Source organism: Peromyscus californicus, unplaced genomic scaffold, assembly GCF_007827085.1.
Source record: "Peromyscus californicus insignis strain IS unplaced genomic scaffold, ASM782708v3 Scaffold_11__1_contigs__length_118956290, whole genome shotgun sequence".
In the NCBI taxonomy this organism is placed as follows: domain Eukaryota; kingdom Metazoa; phylum Chordata; class Mammalia; order Rodentia; family Cricetidae; genus Peromyscus; species Peromyscus californicus.
In genome coordinates this window covers 49,391,238-49,416,634 of record NW_026294402.1, presented here as the reverse complement: position 1 = coordinate 49,416,634, position 25,397 = coordinate 49,391,238, and the positions used below count along the sequence as shown (strand labels likewise).

The following is a 25,397-nucleotide window of genomic DNA, read 5'->3' as shown; positions in this document are numbered from 1 at the left end:
GGCACCTGTTCTCATCTTGTACAACCCGACAGTCCACAGAGCCCACATATGTTCCTTTTGCTGTGGGGCCTATAATAAAGAGTGCTGCCAGCTGCTAGCTGGGCGCCTGCTGAATGGTATACACACCTGTTTCAACCAGACGTTTGTTGTCATTAGCTGGTTTTTCTCATCCTGTTAAAGAAAAAAAAAAAGGCAGGTTGGTTCTTTTGTTACACAGCAGTTACAAATTCTTTAAGAATCTGTGTGTCATGGCGGTTGCTGATTGGGTGTCACCGCTAAGCCTGAGCTCTAACTCAAAAAAGGGCAGCTTTCTTCCCCTTTCTATTTCTTCTTTGAACATCAGCCGAAACCCCAAGCATGTTCTCCCTGACACTCTGGCTTCCTCAGTTTTCCCGAAGAAAACACCCACTTTCTATAGCTCCTCACAGTCTTCCACTGCTGACCCTAACTCAAAGTGGCTCTCGTCTCCCTCCTTCCTGCACCTGCTGAGATTTACAGCCCGCTGCCCTGTTCATTCTCATTCTCACTCTCATTCTTTCTCTCTCTCTCTCTCTCTCTCTCTCTCTCTCTCTCTCTCTCTCTCTCTCTCTGTGTCTGTCTGTCTGTCTCTGTCTTTCTCTCTCTAATAATATGGTCCTTAAGCTTAAAAAATTATACATTTCAGCCGGGCGGTGGTGGCGCACGCCTTTAATCCCAGCACTCGGGAGGCAGAGCCAGGCGGATCTCTGTGAGTTCGAGGCCAGCCTGGACTACCAAGTGAGTCCCAGGAAAGGCGCAAAGCTACACAGAGAAACCCTGTCTCGAAAAACCAAAAAAAAAAAAAAAAAAAAAAAAAAAAAAAAAAAAAAAAAATTATACATTTCAATACAAATGTCCCTCTCTGTATGGAACGGACACCCTGCTAATTGAGTTGACTCTCTAGAAAACAAGATTAATCTCATATTATTCCTCTAAACATTCTGTAGTTCAGGTAAACTACCTCAAAGCGTACCACTGGTGATTCTATGTTTAGTTTGCATTTCCTCAGATTTGAGAGGCTCTGAAATAGGAGAACAGCAGTATTCACTTCGCCCTAAAGGGTGTGAAGGCGTATGCTATGCACTCAGTGTGCCTTTCTTAAAGGACAGAGAAATTCAGACATTTGTGTACAAATATATCATCATTAGAAGAAACTAGACATTTTCTGCCAATAGAAATATGAATAAATTATATAAGGATTTTAATGTAGCTAGGGAGAAAAGCAGTCAGCAAAATCATACTGAAAACACATTCCAGGGGCTAGAGAGTTGGCTCAGTGGTTAAGAGCACTTGTTCTTGCAAAGGACCCAGGTTCGATTCCCAGCACCCACATGGAGGCTTACCACTTCCTTAGGCACCAGCCAGGCATGTGGTACACAGACATACATGCAGGCAAAGCGCTCATACACACAAAATAAAATAAATCTAAAAAACAAAACAAGCCGGGCGGTGGTGGCGCACGCCTTTAATCCCAGCACTCGGGAGGCAGAGCCAGGTGGATCTCTGTGAGTTCGAGGCCAGCCTGGACTACCAAGTGAGTTCCAGGAAAGGCGCAAAGCTACACAGAGAAACCCTGTCTCGAAAAACCAAGAAAAACAAAACAAAACAAAACAAAACAAAACAAAACCCCCACACATTCCAAGTTTGTAAAAGAGGCACAAGGAAAAAAATGGCCAGAAACACAACAAATTGGGCTTTTTGTTTTTATACAGGGTCTCAGTAGCCCAGGCTGGTCACAAACTCTCTCTGTTGCAGGAGATAACCTAGAACTCCTGATTCTCCTGCTTGTATTCCCACATGCTGGGATTATAGGTGTACATCTCCCCCCATCTCAGCAATCAATTGTTAACATCAGTCATCTACAGACAGCAGAATTAGAATCACTTCTTATTTTATATGTACTTATTTTTTACACTTTAAAAATTCTCTACAAAATCATGCATTACTTCTGTAATCATAAAATAAATGGATGCTCATGTTATTTTTCATATGTGAAAATATTTGATTGCTATCCTAAAAATAATTACTGGCATGATCAGAACAAGAAGAAATTAGCTGTAAAAGTGTGACTTTCCCTGCTTCAACTTGATGTGCCATGTTTTGAATCCCATAGGAGGCCTGCCCCTTTCTGAATGAAGATGGAGGAGGAGTAGATGGGGAGGGGGTAGGAAGGAGGTAGGGGAGGGAATGGGAAGAGAGGAGGGAGGGGAAACTATGGTTGGTATGTAAAATAAATGAAAAAAAATGTAGTAAAAAAGTGTGACTTTCTTAGGGTAAACAATGAGAATCAAGAAATTCTCCCTAGGCCTGGTGGTGGTAGCACACACCTTTAATCCCAGACCTCAGGAGGCAAAGATGGCCTGACATGAGCCTGGGAAGAAACTGACCTTACCAAAAATAGATGTGAAATGGAACACGTAACGGCATGCACACTTACCACATCCACTAACTGAGATATTGCAAGGCCAAACTTGATTTTTATTTTGTCACTCAGGTGTTCCACAGGACGAACCCACCTTTCATAATCTTCAAATAAATCCTTAAACAAACGGTCTTCATGCTTTGCCGCAGAGGATAGTTCAGGCAATCCTGCATAACAAGTTTTAAGAAATTACTATGCTGGTATACTGGGCTGCTCTCCCCCCAACACCTATACTTTGAGAAAGTGATCCAATTAAAATTTAAGTTATTATTGTTTTAGGTTGGTTTGTTTGTAACAGGATATCATATAGCCCAGGCTACCCTTGAATTTCCTATGTAACCAGGTATAGCCTTCAACTCCTGATCCTCCTGCCTCCACCTCCCAAGTACTGGAATTATAGGCACCCACCAGTGCATCCATCCAGCTAATTTTTAAGACTTATTTTTATTTTAAATTGGGGGGCAGGGGTATGTGCACCCCATGAACATAGGTGTTCAAAGAGGTCAAAGGTGTTCAATTTCTCCTGGAGCTGGAGTTATAGGCAGTTGTGAGTTGCTTGATCTGGGTGCTAGGATTTGAACTCAGGTCTTCTGCAAGAACAGTATGTGCTGTTAATGAATGAACCATCTCTCCAGTCCCCTAATTCGGCTTTTAAAATGAAATAATACAAACACTATGGTCAAATTAGACACACTCTGGTTCAGCTATAATTCTTAGTTAAATCAGATTACTCACTATAGAAATATGCTGAATTTTTTAATAAACATTCAGTACTTAATACAGAGCAACTTAACACTTAAATACCAAGGGCTGTGGGGTTATTTTTTTTGTGGCAGACTGCAGGAATTGGAATGTAGCTTTGGGTTCAACCCCTCATACTGCCAAAACAAAAAGTAAAGGCTTCTCAATTGTCAGGGCTGTATGCAGGGGTTGATAGGAAAATTCTAGAAAACAAACATACTTAATAAAGTCTAACTTTGCTTCACAAAAAGAAAATAAAGATACTGAAGTAAGATTCATGTATTAACTAGAACTATAAAGACATGTACTTTAATTGGCATAATTTTATATACAAAATATTGAGTGAATTATATAGATTCATATTGCTATGTATTTGTATAAAACTACTTTAGGCCCTGAGCCTTAAGGAGGCTCAACAGTGCTAGAATGTCTATCTATTTATAGAGAGAATCCCACAAGATCATTCCCAAGCACGTAATCACAATCTTCCCCTTCCGTCTTTCCAGCACAGTGAATGGGTCCATCACCTGTCTGGTTCTGTAGTCTCAAAACTATGAGTTACACTTGACACCACTGTACAAAATCCACCAGCATGCTGTTGACCTGAGAAATTCTCAAATGCATGTATTTCCTAACCTTCTCTGCTGTCACAAGCTATCTCAATCTCTCCCCAGGAACTAGAAAAAAAAAATCTACTGCTAAAAGTAGTCTCCAGGGGCTGGAGAGGTGGCTCAGCTGTTAAGAGCACTTGTTGCTCTTGCAGAGGACCTGGGTTCGGTTCTCAGCACCCATATGGTGGCTCACTGCCATCCGTAACTCCAATTTCAGAGGATCCTGTGCCTCTTCTAACTTCCCAGGACACCAGGCACACATGTGGTACATATACATACATGCAAACAAAACACTCATAAACATAAAATACAATAAATAAATCTAAAAATAACCAAACTGGTCTCTAATTGTTACAGATTGACGGGACCTCCCCATACCCTGGGGCACTGATCGGCATTAAGTGCTGTTCAAATCAGTTACCACTGTTCGTTAATGATAAGGTCTTTAACCATATATTGTAAGCATCCCTTCAGCTTATCATTATCTAATTAAATAAGCACACACTGGGGCACAGGGATATCTGAGGGCCTAATTAGCACCTCTTGGACTCTGCCTTGATTCTCTGGACGTCTTAAATAAAACTACTAGGACTGACAGCTAACCATTGCCCTGAACACTCTACGGATAAAAGCTGTAGGGTGACTGCCGCTGATTACTCTGGCTCCTGATGGGACAACCTCGGGGTTATTTGAAACAATGTGTATCAGACTTTTTGTTTCCATAAGCCTCAGTGAACTCCAGACCACCCTGCAACCATTTCCACTTTGGCCAGAAGGGGAGAACTCCCACTGTTCGAGGAGGCCCTTCTGTGACTGTTGAGACGGCCTGGGAGGGAAAGGCACGTGCTGCCAAGCATAATGACCTGAGCTCCACCTGCATGGTCCTGCATGGTGGTGGAAGAAGGCAGACTCCCAAAAGTTGTCTTCCTGAGTAGCCTCCACAAGCATCCCAAACAGTATCCCTGGAAGCAGGCACCCTGAATGGTCCCAGCAGAGGCAGAGCTAGGGCAGCTGAGCTGGGGCAGCCAAACAGATCAAGAATGGCCAGGGAAGGAAAAAGACGGGCAGGAACAGAAATAACAAGAGAATAGAAAGCTGAAACGAAGAATACAGGCTGTAAGGGGTCAGAGAGAACCTGCAGGCTCTGGTTGACAGAAGAGGTCCAGGGAGCTGTCAAGTCTTCAGAGCTAAAGGTCTCACAGCCTTTAGGCTGAGAGCTGTAACCATGGCCACTGCCAAGGGCCAGGAGTTCTGATACCTGAAGCCTGAAGGACGTCGCACTAGAGGATGCCACTTGACTACTGCTGCCACACACTGCCAGAGCAAAAGTTGCTGGATACCAGCATCTGAGGACCCTCTCTGCCTCCACGCGGAGGCTGCTATCCGGGTGGAGAAAAGAACCATTAGCCAGCTGAGCGGTGACAGAGTGGTCTTTGCAGTAAGTACCTCACCTGCTCACCATGGCCTGGTTCTCTGCAGAGATCCAGGCAATCTTTTTAAACACAGACTGACTGATGTGACACATTGACCTAACAGCCTTCCTCAGCTTTTCAAGGGTCTGTCCTTGGCCCCTGCTGGCACTGCTCTCCTTGGTTCCAACTGTCCCAGAGGACTGGCTTCTGCCACACTCATTCCCATCTATGAGGCCACTGCCCTCCCCTCCCCGGCCCTGGCTAAGTCACTCATTCTTCAGATCTCAGCCGACGCATCCTCCTCAAACCCTCTTTCCTGCTCCAGTGCACACTGGGGTCCTTTCTTACTGTTCCTCATGTTTACTGCAGCTCTGCGGACACTGCGTGTGGATGACTGAAGTCTGTCTTCTTCACTGGCTTTCTCGTCTCTCTAACACTTAGCAACCAAGAGACGAACAGTAGCCCTTCAGTCGACTCAATGAATAAATGTAGAGATGAATAAGTGAGTCTGTATTCACCTATTGCCACATGCTAATCCTCATTTTTCTCTAACGATATAGAATGTTATCTTTGGTTATGGAACAACCGGCATGAGAGCTGTTTTCTTTTTCTCTGAAGTTCACCAGGACTCATCTTAAAATTAGAGACCCTGTCCTACTCAGGTTTGAATGTAAAGAGCAACATAACACAGTCAATAAGGGTCCGAGATTTGAGAACGGCATAGTGGCACGTATCTGTAGTCTCATACTCAAGTGCAGTGGTTCTCAACCTTCCTAATGCTGTGACCCTTTAATACAATTCCTCTTGTTGTGGTGACCCCAGCCATAAAATTATTCTCGCTGCTACTGTTATGAATGTAAACATCTGATATGCAACCCTTGTGAAAGGGTCATTTGATCCCCAAAGAGTCAAGACCCACAGGTTGAGAACTACTACCCAAGAGGCTGAGATAGGAGGATCACCTGAGCCCAAGAGTTTAAGGCCATCAAGACCTCATCTCAAAAACCAAACTTGTAATTCTAAAATGTTCAGGCTAGATCCCATTCTGGTTCCTAATATTTACAATGTGACTTCAAGGCAAGCTAACCTAACCTGTTTGCATATTGGTCTCTACACCCATGAAAACAGGTATAGAACAGTAGTACCCACCTTAAAAGGCTATTGAGAAGGCTATAAATGTGTGTGTGTGTGTGTGTGTGTGTGTGTGTGTGTGTGTGTGTGTGTGTAAGTGCCTACACCAGCTCACTCTTACTCCACAAACAATCGCTACAGTAGGGGAAAGCTATAGGCCACCAGAGGCAATCACACAAAACCACGGCAGTGAAAGCAAGCCTCCCCTGCAGAGCCTATCGAAGCCTACCAATACCCAACAGAGATGGCCACCAGGCAGCCCAAGGCAACAGAACTTTGCAAAAATGCAGAGGAAGGTCATGTGTCTGTGGCACAAGGCACTCTCAATGTACGATGACAAAGCTTTCTCCAAGTCTCTTAGTTGGGGGTGGTTGTTTTTTTTTGGGGGGGGTTGTTTTATTTTGTTTTGTTTTAAATTCTGAGTCTGTGTCTTACTCTGTAACCTAGGCTAGCATCCAATTCTTGCTCTTGTTGACTCTGCTTCCTGAGTGCTGGGGTTATAGGTATGTGCTACCAAAGCCTCTACTCATTAAAGCTAATAAGTATAGTATCAGTGTACTAATCGCTCATAAATCACATATCCCAGAAAAGAACAAGGAACCAAGTAGTTAAGCAGACTAGGAGAAGAACAGAAACATTTCATGGGACAATTCTCCTAAAGTCTTTAAAAGAACAACAAAAGAAAAACTAAGCTGAACAGCTAACATGTGGAAATACATGTATCATTAACACCTTGAAAGATTTATATTTTTGTTTTACACAATCAGTTTTAACTCTGTATATCAACTGTCTCAAGTCTGAAGAATTGGAATAATGGCATTTAAATTTTTTCATAGAACCAGGGATGGTGGCCCCTGTATGTAACTGTAGCCCTGGGTAGCTAAGGTGGGAATATCAAGACTTCCAGTCCAGCACAGGCTACACAGCAAGTCCAAGGTCAACCTGGGCCGTCTAAAAACAAAAGTCAAAGTCACGCAATTTAGTAAAACTAGATTTATTTTCAAAGAAATAATCTTGCTCCCTAATTTTACTATGGTAAAGAAGACAGAACACAGAGCTGCAGAGCTGAAAGCCTTCATTGAATGCTTGGAATTCCTCCAAGGCTTTGACCTCTGCATGTACAATTTCTAATCTATATAAAATAGGACTATCTCACTGGCAAATTTAATAGTTAATCATGTACGGCAAGAGCTCCGAATCCATCGTACTAGACCTTCCCTCCCCTTCAGGCTTGCACTCCAGAGACTTGAGCCTCAGGCCTGCCACCTGCCAGGCAAGTGTCATCTACCAGCAAGCCACACCCTCAGCCCTCCTCTTGCTTCCTAAGACAGGCTCTCAGTGAGGTACTCTGGCTGAGACTTAACTCACTCTGTAGACCAGGCAGACCCCACAACTGTGACCTCTCCTACCTAAGTTTCTCATATGGCTGATACTACAGGCCTGGGCTAGTTAGGACAGACTACAAGGAACCAATTTTTGTATGTTTTAATTTTTTCATGATAAAACATTAATAAGCTGGATGTGGTGATACTCACCTTTAACTCCAAAATGAGGGAGGCTGAGGCAGGAGGATCGTGAGTTCAGAGACCCTGCCTCTAAATAAATAAATAAATAAATAAATAAATAAATAAATAAATAAATAACATTCATTTTAAAAAGGATAACCTATGCTTAGCTGTTTCACTGTTGTGCAAATCAAATCAAATTAAATAAATTGTCTTATTCTATCAGATATTGTTTAAGTAGTTTAAACATTTATTTGTTTGTTTGTTTTTCTGTATGGTTGCCCGAGTGCACAGCTGTGAAACACGTGTATGCAGTGTCTGCAAGGCCATATGAGGGCACTAGATCCCCTGGAAATTGAAATTACAGACAGCTGTGAGCCACCCTGTGGGTGCTGGAAATCAAATCCCTGTCCTCTGGAACAGCAGCCTGAGCTCTTACCACTGAGCCATCTCTCCGGGCCCACGTTTAAGAAATTTCTTAAAATTTACATCTTTTCTACTTTTGATTCTATATAGTCAAAAAAAAAAAAAAGATAGTGTTTTAAAAGCCACTTCGAGGATGCTTGATAGTGTTCCCACTGGCATTTGTTCCATTAAACAATAATGATTTTTCTCATTAAAAAGTAAGGACTCTGGAAAAAGTCACCAAGACGTTCTGCAACTAAATATGGGTATTACCAATTTTTTTCCAACCTACAGACAAAAAAATAAGACAACATCTGCTGTAATGTTTAGTTTCTCAAGTCTTCAGCATCTGCCACAACTTGAAAATCCCAGAACCCCCCAAGATGGTACCTACCTCAGTGTATCCATTCCACAGATTCTGGGTGACTATGACCATGGTTGTCTCTGCACTAGGGATAGAACAGAACACAAGGACACGGTCCCTACTGGGATGCAAACTTGTACACGTTATAGATAAAAGTCTGTGGCCATGCAGAGGGCATCTCACAATGAAAATGATGCTCCCTAGCATTTGTCCAATACACAACCTGCAAGCTTAAACATGGCTGCAACCTTCTAATCTAAACACGAGATTTGACGAGTGATTCTTCGTTGTGTGGGAGCTATCATGGGCCTGTATACTTCAGCGTCCACCCACCAGACACACCATCTTTACGAAACAACCAAAAGTACCTTTAGACACTGCCCCATGTGTGGTGTGTGTGTGGGGGGGAGTGTCAAAACGGCCCTCTCTGAGAAGCACTGCTCTAACAGTACCTAGTAAGAAGCGGAGGCATGCCGGGCGGTGGTGGCGCACGCCTTTAATCCCAGCACTCGGGAGGCAGAGCCAGGCGGATCTCTGTGAGTTCGAGGCCAGCCTGGACTACCAAGTGAGTCCCAGGAAAGGCGCAAAGCTACACAGAGAAACCCTGTCTCGAAAAACCAAAAAAAAAAAAAAAAAAAAAAAAAAAAAAAAAAAAAAAAGAAGCGGAGGCAGGACTAGGTCCCAGATTTGTTGGTATTTTTTTTCTCTGAATGATGCTTTTATTACAAAAATAAAGTCTGATCATGGTTCAAACCCAGAAGCTCATTTAGTAGGGAGTCTTCCTGTCCTCTTTGCTCTTGTCCTGACTCGAGGGCTAAGCACTGGTAAGTTTCGAGTGTACAGATTTTAGTTACAATCACGCACACATGGAGGAAGACCAGACACTACCCGTTTAAAGTTCTGTGCCTTTATTGTTTTCCATTCAAATGTTAGTGGTTATCCATCTACCTCTGCTCTTTCTTCATACGCACCACGTGGTCTGCATTCTGAGTACGTGTCATACTTTAACTGTTCACAGATGGACATCTATGCAGTGTTTATTTTGGATTCTTTCTAATTATGGAACTATGGAAAATGCTGTAACTAACAGCCTTGTACATCTGTCTTTCCCTTCTCAATCAGGCATTGACTCTCGGAAGTGGGACTGCTGAGCTAAGGGCACGCACACTTTACATGGTGGGAGGTATTGCTAATAGCCTTCCCTAACTTCGCCACAGGCTAGCATAAGAGTAAAATAAATCATGTATCTAAAAAGTTTCATAAGAATGAAATACTCTATCCCCGATCCATGAGGGCATTCTTGGAGTAGTTAATCCTCCCCTCTAGGTCTCCTGGTCTCTTTTTTGAAGTTAACGAAGAAAGTGACTTTAATACCTTCTTTAAGAGTCCTTGCTGCAGTCCAAGGAGAGCTATTTTAGGAGACGTCAAGATAAAGCCGTGAACATAGTCATTTAGTTCATTCAGGGAAATAAACGTGTACTAACTCAGCGTTTTCCATGTGACAAATACGGAAAGTATGCTTACTAATCATTATTTTCGTATTACGGATGAAATGCAGAGTATCGTTCTATTTCGTATCGATTTCTAACACAGAATTACGGCTCCCAGTTACCCTGCCATTGCTATGCTTTACTAAGCACAACCTTCCAGTTTTCCCTGACTCTCAGAACATGAGGAGCAACACAATGACCTTCGGTGTTAAATTTAGGCCCAGTCGATAGTTCTCAAGGAGTTCAAACCAAGTTTACGCATTATCAAATCAAATAATGCAGAGGTCACTGTTTTAATTTGGCATCAGAGATCTTTCGATAGGTAATAAATACACATTAATTAAACTAGCACATTTACAGCATTAGGAAATAAAGCATGTGATGGCGTAAGAAGTTGTGAAGCCCATATGACCTTGATAAGACCCTTGCACATTTCTTCCCTAGAGCCAAGGTGGGCACACCCCTGTAATCTCAGCACTCAGGAGGCAGAGGCAGGAGGATCAGGAGTTGAAGGTCATTCTTGGCTACATAGCTGAGACTGGTCTGGGTTACAGCAGACCTTGCCTCAAAAATATTTTTTCAGAATTGTCCAGTTATGAACAAATAATGACTTAAGGAAACACAAAAAGTTGAAGATAAGACCCGAGCACAGTGGCACATGGCTATAGCTCCAGCACTCACGGGGCTGAGGCAAGGAGATCTTTTAGGGGTTTTTATTGTTTTGTTTTGATTTTTTTGGTTTTTCAAGAGAGGGTAGAATTTAAAATTTTATGTGTATAAGTATTTTGCCTGCATGTATGCATGTGCACCACATGAGTGCCTGGTCCCTTCAGAGGTCAGAAGAGAGAACTGGATCCCCTGAAACTGGAGTTTGGAGGTTGCAAGCCACCATGCGGGTGCTAGGAATTCCACACAGGTCCTTTGCAAGAACAACTAACTGTTCTTAACCAATGAGCCATCTCTCCAGCCTCAAGACCTTGAGCTTGAGGCTTGCCTTGTCTACTCAGTGAGTTCGAGGCCAGCCTGGTCTACAGAGCGAGATCCAGGACAGGCACCAAAACTACACAGAGAAACCCTGTCTCAAAAAACCAAGGGGCGGGGGGACAAAGAAGAAAAGGAAAGGGGGCAGGCAGCTGATTTGTGTGAATATGGACTAACGCTTATTTTCGTGGTTTCTATTATTTTCAGATTTTTTTAAATCTATGTATGTGGATGTGTGCGCCACATTGTAAGGGTGCCTATAGAGGCCAGAAGTGAACACTGGATTCTCTGAAGTTGGAGTTATATAGTGATTGAACTGCCTGATGTGGGTGCTGGTCCTCTGGAAGAGTAGCAAGTATTCTTGACCATTAAGCCCTATCTCCAGCCCCAGGTTTGTCCTAGCTTTTTGTTTTGTTTGTTTGGTTTGGTTTTGAGACAAGGTTTCTCTGCATAGCCCTGGCTGTCCTGGAACTCACTCTGTAGACCAGGCTGGCCTTGAACTTACATAAATCTGCCTGCCTCTGCTGGGATTAAAGGCATGCACCATCACCACCTGGCTCAGCCCCAGATTTATATTAGTCTTATGTCATTTAGGCAAAAACAAACAAACAAAAAACTACCTGCATAATTACTTTCATTGGATCCTGAGAATGACACTAATTGACATGAACGGGGAATTACCTAGATCGCCTTCCTGCTTAAAGTGTGTTACTTTCAGCAGCAGTGGTTAATATAAAAATGATGTCAACCTGGGCTACATGAGACCCTGTCTCAAAAGCAAGCAAGCAAACAAACAAAATTCAAGTGTAGCCAGTACACCATGAATTCCAGACTTCCTTAGAAGCTTCTGAGACATTCAAGTCTCAGGTCCTGACTCTGACCTTCTGAATCCCCAAGTGTCCTTAACAAAACCCCCGGGGATCCCTTCACACAGCAAAGTATGAGAGGTCCTGCAACAAAACCACAAATGGGACCTTACATGGGGCAGGGAAGAAGAACAATTCTGTCCCATAGGAAACACCTGAAAATCTCCAGAGACATTTTTCAGTGGGGTGTTGATGGTGGCTCACAAACAGAGGTCGGGGATGCTGTAAACACGACAGAAGACAGGACCCTTTCCTACAGGGATGCTGTAAATACACTGGAAGGCCAGCACCTTTCCTACAGGGATGCTGTAAACACACTAGAAGGCTAGGACCCTTCCTGCAGGGATGCTGTAAACACACTAGACGGCCAGGACCCTTCCTGCAGGGATGCTGTAAACACACTAGACAGCCAGGACCCTTCCTGCAGGGATGCTGTAAACACACTAGAAGGCCAGGACCCTTCCTACAGGGATGCTGTAAACACACTAGACAGCCAGGACCCTTTCCTACAGGGATGCTGTAAATACACTGGAAGGCCAGCACCTTTCCTGCAGGGATGCTGTAAACACACTAGACAGCCAGGACCCTTCCTACAGGGATGCTGTAAACACACTAGATGGCCAGGACTCCTTCCTTCAATCAATAAGAAAAGCATGTGAGGTCATGGAATTCAAGGCCGCTGGAGAAAAGATACCATGTTATCTTAAATTATAAAGAAAACATTTATATTAAAATCATAGCTAGGCATCATAGTACACATCTTTAATCCCAGTGCTCCCAAGGCAGGCGGATCTTTGGGTTCCAGGCCACCTTGGTCTACAGAGCGGGTTCCAGGACAGCCAGAGCAACACAGAGAAACCCTGTCTGGGGGCGGGGGTGGGGGGGGATTCAAGACCCAGGGATTGGGTCCTTGCTGCTCTTCTAGAGAACCTAAGATTGATTCCCAGCACCCACGCTGGAAGGCTCACAACTGCCTATAACTCCATCTCCAGAGGACCTGACATCCCTAGACTCTTTAGGCACTCACACTCATGTACACATACATACACATGCATACAGACAGACAGACGGACACACCCCATTAAAACTAGATTTTAAAAATGACTTTTCATCACACTGTTTACACTGTTCCAGAGAAAACTGCTAAAGAAGCAGATTCTAACTTCTTCCTAAACTATTGTAACTTCAACATGTCTGTGCCAACTTGCTTATTTAATTTTAAACTAAAAATATCATCTAAAAGAAGTTAATTCCGACTGTTATAAAAGAAAAACAGGCCGGGCGGTGGTGGCGCACGCCTTTAATCCCAGCACTCGGGAGGCAGAGCCAGGCGGATCTCTGTGAGTTCGAGGCCAGTCTGGGCTACCAAGTGAGTCCCAGGAAAGGCGCAAAGCTACACAGAGAAATCCTGTCTCGAAAAACCAAAAAAAAAAAAAAAAAAAAGAAAAGAAAAACAATGCTACCAGAACAAAAATGCTATGCTGAAATTACTAAAAGCTCAGGCTAATTTTTAAAACTTGTTTGATAAAATTGTAACTATGGATGGAAAGGAACCGTCTACTCTGACAAGTGACAGACAACCCTATCAGAGTCCCATCAGCAGGTACTTTAATAAACTCAGGCACAAGCACAGAGAAACACAACTGCAAACCCAGCATTTGGAAGTGGTGGGAAGACAGGAGAGTTCAAGGTCATCCTGGACTATACATCAAATAGACGCCAGGACTATGGGAAACCTGACTCAATAAATAGATACTCGGGTACAACTGCACTACCCAGTGAATTGTGACCCTTCCTTCCAGGTGTTCACACTCTAGCTCATAGTACATAGTCAGCATTTTCAAGAAAACCATTATTTTCTTTTTATAGGACAAGGTCTGTTTAGCCCGAGTTGACCATGAACTTTAACAAGATTTTTAGAGGTGTACAGTCATTGTGCATAGTGATGAGGTTCATGCAAACATTTTCATCCAAGTATATCATATGCACTGACCATACATACTCATCTCCAAATCCCTTTCCTCCCCAGCCCCTCTGGCTAGCCCCTTTCCTCCCCAGCCCCTCTGGCTAGCCCCTTTCCTTCCCCCAGCAATCTCATTTCTCTTTTCATGTCTGTCTCTGTCTTTCTCTCACACACACTTTATGTAGATTTTATCTATGTAAAATTTAGACTCACAAATGAAAGAAAGCATAGTATTTGTCTTTGTCAGTATACATTAAAATGCTCTCTGGGCCGGGCGGTGGTGGCGCACACCTTTAATCCCAGCACTCGGGAGGCAGAGCCAGGTGGATCTCTGTGAATTCAAGGCCAGCCTGGGCTACCAAGTGAGTTCCAGGAGAGGCGCAAAGCTACACAGAGAAACCCTGTCTCGAAAAACCAAAAAAAAAAAAACAAAAAAACAAAAAAAACAAAAAAAAACAAAAAAAAAAAAACGCTCTCTGGTTCCATTCATTTTCTTGCAGATGACACAACTTTGTTGGTTTTTAAGGCTGGAAAAAAAAACTTCAGAGCCGGGTGGTGGTGGCACACACCTTTAATCCCAGCACTCGGGAGGCAGAGGCAGGCGGATCTCTGTGAGTTCAAGGCCAGCCTGGTCTACAGAGCTACTTCCAGGACAGCTAGGGCTGTTACACAGAGAAACCCTGTCTCAAAAAAACAAAAAACCAAACAACAAACAAATGAATAAACAAACTTCAGTGTGTGTGTGTGTGTGTGTGTGTGTGTGTGTGTGTGTGTGTGACATTTTCTTTATCCATTCATCTGTTGGCTGAACACAGGCTGATTCTATAATTTAGCTACTGTGACTAGTGCTGGAATAAACACAGATGCGCTAGTACCTCTGCGATATGCTGATGTAGAGCCCTGCAGGTAACTGCCAAGGAGTGGAGCATCTGGGTGATATGGTAGTTCTTTTAGTTTTCTTGAGGAATGTCCACACTGATTTCTACAGTCATTGGACTAATTTACATTCCCATAAAGGTTCCCCCACCATTCTTGACAGCATTTTTGAAGTGTGAATGTGTGTGTGTGTGTGTGTGTGTGTGTGTGTGTGTGTGTGTGTGTGTGTGTGTGTACAGGTACCTGTGGAAGCCAGAAGAAACCATCATATCCTTTGGCACCAGAGTTACAGATGGTTGTGAGTGCTGGAAACCAAGTTCACATCCTCTGCAAGATCAGCAAGCATTCTTGACTGCTGAGCCATATCTCAGCATCCCAGCATTCACTGATTTCATAATGACTGCCTTTCTGAGTAGAAAGGGTAACAATGTAGTTTTAATTTGTATTTCCTGATGGTCAGGGATGTGGAACATTTTTATATGTGCACTGGCTATTTGTACTAGCCCATTTACCAACAGGGCTGGGTTTCTTCTTTTTACTTTAAAAAAAAAAAGTTTTTTATATATTCTCAGTATCAGTCTTCTATCAGATGAGTAGCTAGTCAAACTTTTCTTCCATTCTCTATGACCTTGAACTCTTCTTGCCTCTGCCTCCCAAGTTCTGGGATAGAGGTGAATTCCACCAAACCTGGCCAAAAGAATATTTAACTTCAAAATAAAGTGTGTGAAAAGTCAGATGTAAGCACATGCACAAACATGGCAAAAGTGTCCCCCCCCACCCTCCCTGCATTCCCTGGGGTCTCTGCTGAACCCCGGTGCAGACCCAGCTCTGCTCCTCTCTGGGCCCTCGCAGCCCTCCCCCTAGCTCACTCCCATCCCTCTGTCAGCTCCATTCACTAGAGGCCCCACCTCTCAGGACAGACCCACGATCTCCCGAGCCTTTCACCCGTCTCTCCAGACATAGTCTTTGGCTTACTGCAACCTACTTGCAGTAACCCCTTATCCCACCACACCTCAAATTCTCTGGGGACCCTGCCTCTTGGTGTGGACAGGATCCCCTTAGCTCTTTCCCATAGCCTCTCTCAACCTGTTCTCCTAACCCACCTCCATTCGTCTCTGCCACCCACCAACCCGCAGAGGCACTCTTGATCAGGGAACCTACAGCCACCACATTTTCCTAAGATTCAGAGAGAGCAATAGAAACCAAGGAATGAAACATCCAACAAGAAATACAATACCAGATATTATTACCTAGAATCACCTCAATCGTTGTAATTCCATACAAATATGAAAGAAATCTCAATAGAGCCACTAAATAACAGAAGTTACATCTAGTTGAGTCGTTGGCCAAAGGGACATCATGGAAATCCCCAACTATCTTAGGCCATTGCCAAGGCTACTGGTTGTTTTCCACAAACTGATAGTAAGGCCTTATTGCTGCAGACACCATTTACATAGCTCACTGAACACAGAGGCGTCAAGCTGGAGCCTAACTAGACTCTTCACCCCTACGGACCGATGTTCACGGTACTGGAAGGTACTCGGCATGTTACCAGAGAAGAAGGATAACCACAAACCGTGCAGTCTACAAGTGACCACAACATGATATGCTGGTGCAACAGTGGCCCAAACATTGTGGGAGTAACTAATCGTCCTCTGATTGGATTCCAGGCCTACCCCACAAAACAGAATCCATGCCTGATACTGCCCTGGTAGCCAGGAACCTGAGACCGAACAGGAAAACCAAACACTATAACTCTGCTAAAGGAACACAGCAATACAGTGACTCCTCGTGACATTCTGCTATTCCCACAGATCACTGTCTTATTCAGCTATCATCAGAGAAGTTTCCTTTTGCAGTAGATGCAAACTAACACAGGGACCCACAAACTGGACAGCATACAGAAACAGAGATTTTGAAACACTCAGTCCAAAATAGGATGTCTTTATCAAACTCCTCCTGTGGTGGTTTGAATGCAACTGGCCCCCATAAGCTCATTGGGAGTGGCACTATTCAGAAGTGTGGCTTTGTTGGAGTGGGTGTGGCCTTGTTGGAGGAAAAGTGTCAACTGTGGGGGCGGGCTTTGGGGTTTCCTACGCTCAAGATATGCCCAGTGTCTCAGACCACTTCCTATTGCCTGCAGGTCAAGGTGTAAGAACTCTCAGCTCCTTCTCCAGCACCATGTCTGCCTGCATGCTGCCTTGCTTCCTGCCATGAAGATAATAAACTAAACCTCTGAACTCTAAGGGAACCACCCCAATGAAATGTTTTCCTTTATAAGAGTTGCCGTGGTTATGATGTCTCTTCACAGCAACAGAACCCCTAAGACACCCTTCCCTAAGGGCTCAGGGAACTATACAGAAGAAGAGGCAGAAAGACTGTGAGAGCCAGAGGAGGATGACATCAAGAAAACAGTGCCTTCCAGACACAGCAGGGCTGACACACCTGTGAACTCCCTGGGACTGCGGCAGCGTGCACAGAACCTGCACAGGTTCAGGCCAGACAGGGTCCCAGCACCGAGAGGGGGAAGTACACATGGTTCCTACTCGTAACAAAAAAGCTACTTCAAATTAGCCACTTCTTTTAAAGAAAAAATTTAGTTTTCTCCAGCAGAGTCTCATTGGGTATATTAACCACATTAAGGGCAGGCCTCATGCCCAGCAGTTAACGGCCAAAACAAAACAAATTTAAGGGTATTTTGGTCTCATATTGCTTTGGTTTTTTTTTTAAACTGCTCTTTTACTTATGTATTATGGTTTCTGATTTTGTGGCTTTATGGGTTGGTGTGTGTGTGTGTGTGTGTGTGTGTGTGTGTGTGTGTGTGTGTATTTTGTATTTTTTTTATTCTGTTTTGTTTGCCTGTTTTTTTTTTTTTTTAGGTTTTTTTGAGACAGGGTTTCTCTGTGTAGCTTTGCGCCTTTCCTGGAACTCGCTTTGGAGACCAGGCTGGCCTCGAACTCACAGAGATCCGCCTGGCTCTGCCTCCCGAGTGCTGGGATTAAAGGCGTGCACCATCACCGCCCGGCCTGTTTGCCTGTTTTTTAAGAGAGATTTTTTTTTCTCAGAAAGGGCATAGGGTTGGGTGGGTGGGTGGGTGGGGGGGGGGAATCTGGAAGGAGTTGGGGGAGGGGAAACCTCATCAGAATTTATTATATGAAAAAACTATATTCACTAAAAAATATATATTAAAAAATTCATCTCCTCCAAATCAAATACCTAGTTTGACTGCTTCATCTACGTTGCCTGGTTAAAATATGAGGTTAGCTGAGAACATTGATTAAAAGCAAAGTCCCAGGCAGACTACCCAAGTTCAAACCCAGTTCTCTCATTCATTAGCTGTGGCCTAGATCAAATCATATAAATTAGTTGTATATCAACCTCATCATCTGTTAAATCGAGCTCTAAAAAGGCAGAGACTTTGTCTACTCTCCTATCACCAGCACCTAAAACATTGATTTGTCCTAAATAAATCCTGTAGGATGAGTCAGTGGAAATAATACTTCACACACTCTGGGTTGTTTCATGGGCATTAAAACATACAAAGCCAGAGCACCGAGAGCAAGCTCAATAAACGTCAATATTTTCTTTAAAAAATGACAAAAGTGAAGTTGATGGACACCTTGAGTGTATTTGTTAGTTTCTGAAAGTGTAAATGAAAACTAAAAGTGACAAGAAAAAAAAACCTTCAGAGCTCAAACTTTCTATGGATTATTTTATCTTCCTTTGACTGGAGAACATATAGTAAATAAAGTTTCTTTTTTATTTGTTTGTTTTGTTTTTCGAGACAGGGTTTCTCTGTGTAGCTTTGGAGCCTGTCCTGGATCTCACTTTGTAGACCAGGCTGGCCTCAAACTCACAGAGATCCGCCTGCCTCTGCCTCCCGAGTGCTGGGATTAAAGGTATGCGCCACTGCCACCCAGAATAAATAAAGTTTCAACCATTTAAACTGTCACACAGCTAAGAACTATACCTAACTAATGACTGACTAATTTCCATAAACGTCCTCATCGAAGGTCAGTTCAAAAGACCTATATTATCTTAATGTACTAGTAAATTATATTTCATTGCAGACAAAATTGCCTTCCAGTCTACTTTCCACAGCTCTGTGACCTTCAGTCAGCCAAACAAGTACGGCTGCTGGCTGACAAGAATTCTTTTTGTCTGGGAATTGGTTGGTAGGAAACTGTAAGAGTTATGATGAGAATCTAAGATGAATATGAAAACAATAAAACATAAAATCAATTTCTGAAAAACATCAACCTCTACTCTATCATCTTAAAGGGGGAGAGAGAGGAAGTCAGCCACGTTGAATATGCCCAAATAAACACAGCCAGTGAATAGGTCTCTCAGCCCCACACAGTACCTCAGCCACTGCGAATTTGAAGGTAGTAGAACACAAAGGCATATTAACATTTACTGGCCAGTGTGCAGCTATATCATGCTGTATCACTGTCTTCTTTGCAATGCTTCCTCAGAATGCACAGAGGGTAAGAAGTTTAGAGCCATACAGGGGACTATTTAACGGCCGTTCTTATAAGTGAGAAAACATCCAGGGTGAGAGTACTGTTCCATTCACTCATTTATAAATTTTCACCAGTCTCCTGTAATAAACTAGGGATTGAGGACACACAGACAAACAGGAAAGGGTCGCAGCTTCTTGGGGGCTGGAAGGCAGCCTGTACAGTACTTGCGGCCCAGGCACAAAGACCCGAGTTTGACCCACCACAAAACGTAAGTAAAAGGCCTAGGAGGTCTTTTAATCTGTAACAGCTGCCCTGGTAATCCCAACATTAGGGAGGCAGAGACAGGCAGATTCCTGAAATTCAGCAGGATTGTCAGCTAGCCTCTCCTAACCCATGAGCCCCAGGTCGCAGTGAGAGACTGTCACAAACAAAAACCAACCCAAGTGGATGGCTCCCGAGGAACAATACCCACGCTGACCTCTGGCCTCCACCAGCACATGTGCATACCCACACACAAAGGAAGCTCTGAAGACGCTCCCATGGGACAAAAAAAACAAAATCAAACAACTGTAATACAACAAGATGGTTATTAATAAAGAAGTACCACTGAGTGGGAGCCGAAAGAAGGTCATCAACTTAGGTTAAAACACCAAACCCTGCAGAAGAGTTAGCTATGTACCACTGAAGACTCAGCAACAGTGATTTATCTTAAAACTGAGAAACCTGTCTGAATTTCCAGCTCCAAAGAGACGGGAACTACCATTTTCTGGGCTGTCAGACTCCATCTGGCATTTTATATGTACCAATCGATCATGAAAATGGCTGAGGAAAGTAAGCAGTGTTGTCTTCGTTTTTCAAATAAGGAAAGTAGGGGAGAGAATTCTGTCCTAAGACACACTGGAGACGTCATCTGAGACCAGGACATCCCTTTCCTTCTCTAAACTATAACACTCTGGGCAAAGATAGTTCTGTAGACCCATCCTGTCATCGGGAATTCTAGTCCACAAAACTACCACTTCCTAAAGAAAATCAGGACTCACGGTTTAAAATCTTAACAAAGCCGGGCGGTGGTGGTGGTGGTGGTGGTGGTGGTGGTGGCGGCGGCGGCGGCGCGCACGCCTTTAATCCCAGCACTCAGGAGACAGAGGCAGGTGGATCTGGTGGAGTTCAAAACCAGCCTGGTCTGCAGAGAAAGAGAGTTCCAGGACAGCCAAGGCTACACAGAGAAATCCTTTCTCAAAGACTCAAAACCAACCAAACAAACAAACAAAAAATCTTAACGAAAGAAAGACAAGTAAAGGTCCTCCAGGCTTCCTCTTCTCACTAAAACTGAGCTTCAGGTGCCGCGACCCTCTGCCGCCCTTGTATAGGACACACCACAGGCGCTCCAGAAATGGTAGCATTTTCCTCAAAAGCACTGAAAGGGCTGACTAAAATCTACTAAAGCACTGGAAATTCAAAGTACTAGGCTTTGTTTGTTTGTTTGCTTGCTCCTATCCCAATCCACAACATCTTGAAACACTGGCCAGGGCGGAGAGAGGGGGGCACCACGCTCCAAATCAGCGAGGAACCCAGAATGCAAGCGATGAGTCCGGAAGCCGGGCGTGTGGACTGCCTAGCATTTCTTCAGCAAACGTTTGCATCTTCTGGCAAAAGAAAAGATCTTAGATCCTGCAGAAGTGAGGTGGGAGAGGGTGGACTATACAGTCTCCAAGGCAAGCATTAAGCCCAGAGTCTCCACACCGTGAACCAGCGACGAAGTGGGAAGCCCGAGGGCAGCGCGGCACGCTCTAAGGAGAAAGTTGTACCGAGGCACACCCTACACCAGCCGCCCCAACGACGCGAGCCACCGCACGCCAAAACTGGCCTTTTCTTTGCATTTGGATGCACAGAGCTGGGCGCTAAGCTGGAACCTCACCCCGAATTCCCAGAAGAAAGGGAAAGGGAGCGGAGCCCCGCTGCGCGACCCCGCGACCCCGCCCGGGCTCACCTCCCCGCGCGCCCCGCGCAGCCCCCGCCGGCCGCCAGCGCCCGGCCAGCAGCTGCACCATCAAGAGCAGGCGCAGCGCGCGCCGCCGCGACCCCCGCGCCGCCATCGCCCGCCCGCCGACGGCCGCCTCTCCGGAGAACGCCGGGCCGGGAGGGACGGAGCGCGCGGGCCGCCGCCGCCGCCGAACTCCGCTCGTTCCCCGGGAGCCACCCGCCGCTGCCTCCTCTGCTCCTGAACGAAGCCCACGGCCCCGCCCCCTGGACGCCGCACCCAGTTCTTCTAGGCTCCGCCCCTGGTCCAGCCCCATCAACTTCGTTAGCTCCGCCTTTTCCACACCTTGGTCCTGTTTTGTCCACCGGTCCCTGCCTCCAGGCGCGAATTCGGACAAGTGTGAAGGCTGTCCTGACTTTTGTTTTGGTGCGGTTTTGTTTTCGTTTTGTACTGTAGCTCAGTTAGACTTCGAACCCACGGTAACCCTCTTGAGGCCGTCTGCGGAACGCTGGATTCCCGCGGGAGCCACCAGGACCGCCCCGACTGCTGCCTCTCAGGCCCCTGTTGTAGATTCTAAGTGATCTGCAAGGCCACCCTCGTCAAATCATCCTTCCTTGTGGCTCTATTTTCTCTTCCTTTTAAATGAGATGGACAACTAAAGTTCTCTGAAGGACAGCTGTAATTGACAGCTCTGACATTCATTCAAGCCATCCTGCGAAATGATAGACAGTTGCTTCCAGAGTAGGCCATGCTGCCCGTGTTGCCATCACTTACCATTGTAAATATTAGTGCCTTCGACTGCCGCAACCTCCTAGCAACTTTGATGGAGATTGGTGCTGACTGTGTCTCAAATCCCTCCAGACCCTTAGACTGTATCTCATTGCTTCTGTTCATAATTGATTACAAAGCTTCATTTGGTTGAAGAGATTCAGACAAATTATCTTTAAACTTCAGTGGCAGAGTGTGCCAGTTTTCTCACAGAAAATTATGGAGTTGGCACCTCTACAATTCATTATAGGCAGAAATCTCACTCCAGTCTTCAGCCTGCATAAGTCTGTTAAAAGTGAGATCTGGTTGCAAAGGATCTCAAAGGCAAAATCCATTTAAGACTTTTTCCCCCTGGATCCAAGTATAACCAGGGAAATGGAAACAACATCCAAAGGAGCTAGTCTGTTTAAGCAGGTCAGTGAAGGAGCCAGAAAATAAAAGATGTGTGTGGGGCTAACAAGGCCAGACGCTAATTACACCTCTGCACAGGAATGAGACAGTGTTTAACCCCACCCTACGCTGCACATTTATACTTTGGAGAATTTATGGGACTTACAGCCGCTTAGATCATTTATCCTAGCCAGTGTTTGGATGCCTCTAAAGTGTTGGCTCTACTTTTACAGCTATGGGATTTGGAGACAGGAGCTGAATAACTGCTGAAGGTCACAATACCTGTCAGTGGTAAAACGGATTAAATGGTTGTTAGCGGTGGTGGCGCACACCTTTGATCCCAGCACTTGGGAGGCAGAGCCAGGCGGATCTCTGTGAGTTTGAGGCCAGCCTGGGCTACAGATTGAGTTCCAGGACAGGCTCCAAAGCTACATGGAGAAACACTGTCTTGGAAAAAAAAAATGGTTGTTAGCTCAGCCACAGTGAGCATAATTGGAACTTCTGGACTACACCAAAGTGTTACGTCCACAATCAGGAGAAGAAGACAGTTATCTACATCATCTCTGCAAACCATCATTGTCAGTTGAGTAAAAGTGTAGCGCGTAATGTCTTGGGCACTTTCAAACCCAGGCGAATAATCACAGAACGTAGTGCATTCGTCTTGGATGGTTTCCCCTCTAGGATGGTGTGCTGAGTCTTCACACTTGCCAGGTGTGTGGCTGCACTTAATTGTTGACAGGCATCTCCACGTTGCTAGGAGACACTGGCTGATCCAAGGACAATAAAAGCTGCTGTTGTTGCCACAGCCACCACCAAAGTTCTGACATAGCATCTCCCCACTAAATTTCTAAGATTTAGCTAAAGGAACTATCACACAGTTCGGGTTTTTGTTGTTGTTGTTGTTTTGTTTTGTATTGCTTTTGCTTTTATTTATGTTTACATCTGTGTGTGAGTATTTGAATACTGCAAATATTGCGAATATGGGTGACCAAGGAGGCCAAAAGGGTGTTGGGTCCCTTGGAGCTGGAGTTACAGGCAGTGGTATGCTGGGAATGGGTTTGGGTGCTGTTGTACTCCAGTTCTCTGGAAGAATAGCAAGTGCTCTTAAGTGTTGTGTGATATTTTGTTTGTGTTCTGACAAATAAAGCTTGCCTGGAGATCAGAGGGCGAAGCTAGCCACCGGTTAACCATAGAGGCCAGGCGGCAACGGTGGCGGTGGTGGTGGTGGTGGCTCACTCTTTTGATCCCACATTTGTGAAACTTAGCCTTTCATCCCAGCACAATAGGGAGGTGGAGACAGGAATATAAGGCAGGTGGAGACAGGATCTTGGGCCCATTCGGTCTGAAGATTTATAGAGGTAAGAAGTCTCTAGTGGCTGCTGCTCTGCTTCTCTGATCTTTCAGGTTATTACCCCATATCTGAGTCCTGGTTTTAATTGATAAGACTAATTAGAATCACACTTCACTTAAGACCTGAGCTTGGATCCCAGAACCATCACAAAAAGCTGGATGTGGCTGCATGAACACTCAGGGGGTTTTAGCCCCTCACTGGGCAGTGTCACTGGTACTTATAGTAATAGCGATTGACTTTTTCCAAGCATTGCTGCAAAGCAGATTAATGACTCAACCACCACCCTTAGAAAGAATTTAGACATGCAGAATTGCTAGTAAGGTTAGAGTAAGATTTTTTTATTTTATTTATTTTTTAAGATTTATGAGCCGGGCGGTGGTGGCGCACGCCTTTAATCCCAGCACTCGGGAGGCAGAGGCAGGCGGATCTCTGTGAGTTCGAGGCCAGCCTGGGCTACCAAGTGAGTTCCAGGAAAAGGCGCAAAGCTACACAGAGAAACCCTGTCTCGAAAAACCAAAAAAAAAAAAAAAAAAAAAAAAAAAAAAAAAAAAAAAAGATTTATTTATTTATTATGTATACAGTGTTCCCCTGCAGGCCAGAAGAGGGCACCAGATCTCATTGCAGATGGTTGTGAGCCACCATGTGGGTGCTGGGAATTGAACTCAGGACCTTTGGAAGAACAGCCAGTGCTCTGAACCGTTGAGCCATCTCTCCAGCCCCATAAGATGTTTTTGTTAATGGCTTTGAGGTAGAAAATCTTGAGGAACAACTTAAAATTTAGAAAGACACACTTTTAATAGTTGAACAAGGGATTCGTTGAGGCCAGGGACCAGGAACAATGGTAGCCTAGCTATTGCTGGCGACATACCTTTCTTGCTAGGATGGGTTGGTGACCAAGGGTGATGATTAATTCCTTGTATCCATTTCTGCCCTCAGCTTCCTGATATAAAAAACAAACAAACAAACAAAAAACTGCTGGTGAGTGGGTGTGCACCCTGAGGATTAAAATAGAGCTGACTGGCTGTTTTTCATATATAAAAGTTTAGATTTGTGATTCTTTTAAGATTTTTTACAATTTTGAGATAAATAATAAAGTGATTGGTCCTTTCTTTGTAACCACAAAATGCAGCCTGCCAGTAAAAGAACTGCTTGCTTACACTCTGTTAATCTATAACAAGTTGCTTGGACATGACATATGTGGGTTTTTGGAGATAATTTGTTTTTCACCTGTAACACATAAAATGTTTAATCATGTGAGGGATATGGAAAGCATGCTGTTTTTCACTTGTATTCATTGTAATCATTCACTTAGACAATAGATTGTAACCACATTGTAATTGTTATAGTGCTTGCAAGATTTTGCTGGGGTATAAAAGCTGTAAGGAAAAAAATAAAGTTAGTTAGAAGGAAGACATCAAGAGAGACAGAAGGGAAACATCTGGATAGAAATGAGAAAAAGAAAGGAGAAGATGATAGAGAGGCCCTAATGGAGTGTGTGTGTGTGTGTGTGTGTGTGTGTGTGTGTGTGTGTGTGTGTGTTTGTGTGTTTTCCCTTTTTCACCAGCCCCAGAAAGTTGTTTTGCCCCCCTTGCCAGCCCCAGAGAATTAAGTTTTACTCCCTCAGATAGAACTGTCAAGTTGAGTGATTTGTTCGCCGAC

The 25,397-nt window shown here is 44.4% G+C and overlaps 1 protein-coding gene across 1 annotated transcript in view; it reads right to left on the bottom strand.

Moving 5' to 3' along the window:
- The window catches only part of Chrna5 (cholinergic receptor nicotinic alpha 5 subunit), a 30,324-nt gene extending 8,764 nt beyond the window's left edge, over window positions 1-21,560 (bottom strand). Inside the window, exons 1-3 of the mRNA XM_052760793.1 lie at window positions 21,239-21,560; window positions 2,456-2,607; window positions 127-171 (exon numbers count right to left, since the gene is read on the bottom strand). Coding sequence (XP_052616753.1) covers window positions 127-171; window positions 2,456-2,607; window positions 21,239-21,545 — 504 coding nt within the window. The 5' untranslated portion in view covers window positions 21,546-21,560. The remainder of the gene's footprint in view (window positions 1-126; window positions 172-2,455; window positions 2,608-21,238) is intronic.
- Between the last annotated feature and the right edge of the window lie 3,837 nt (window positions 21,561-25,397).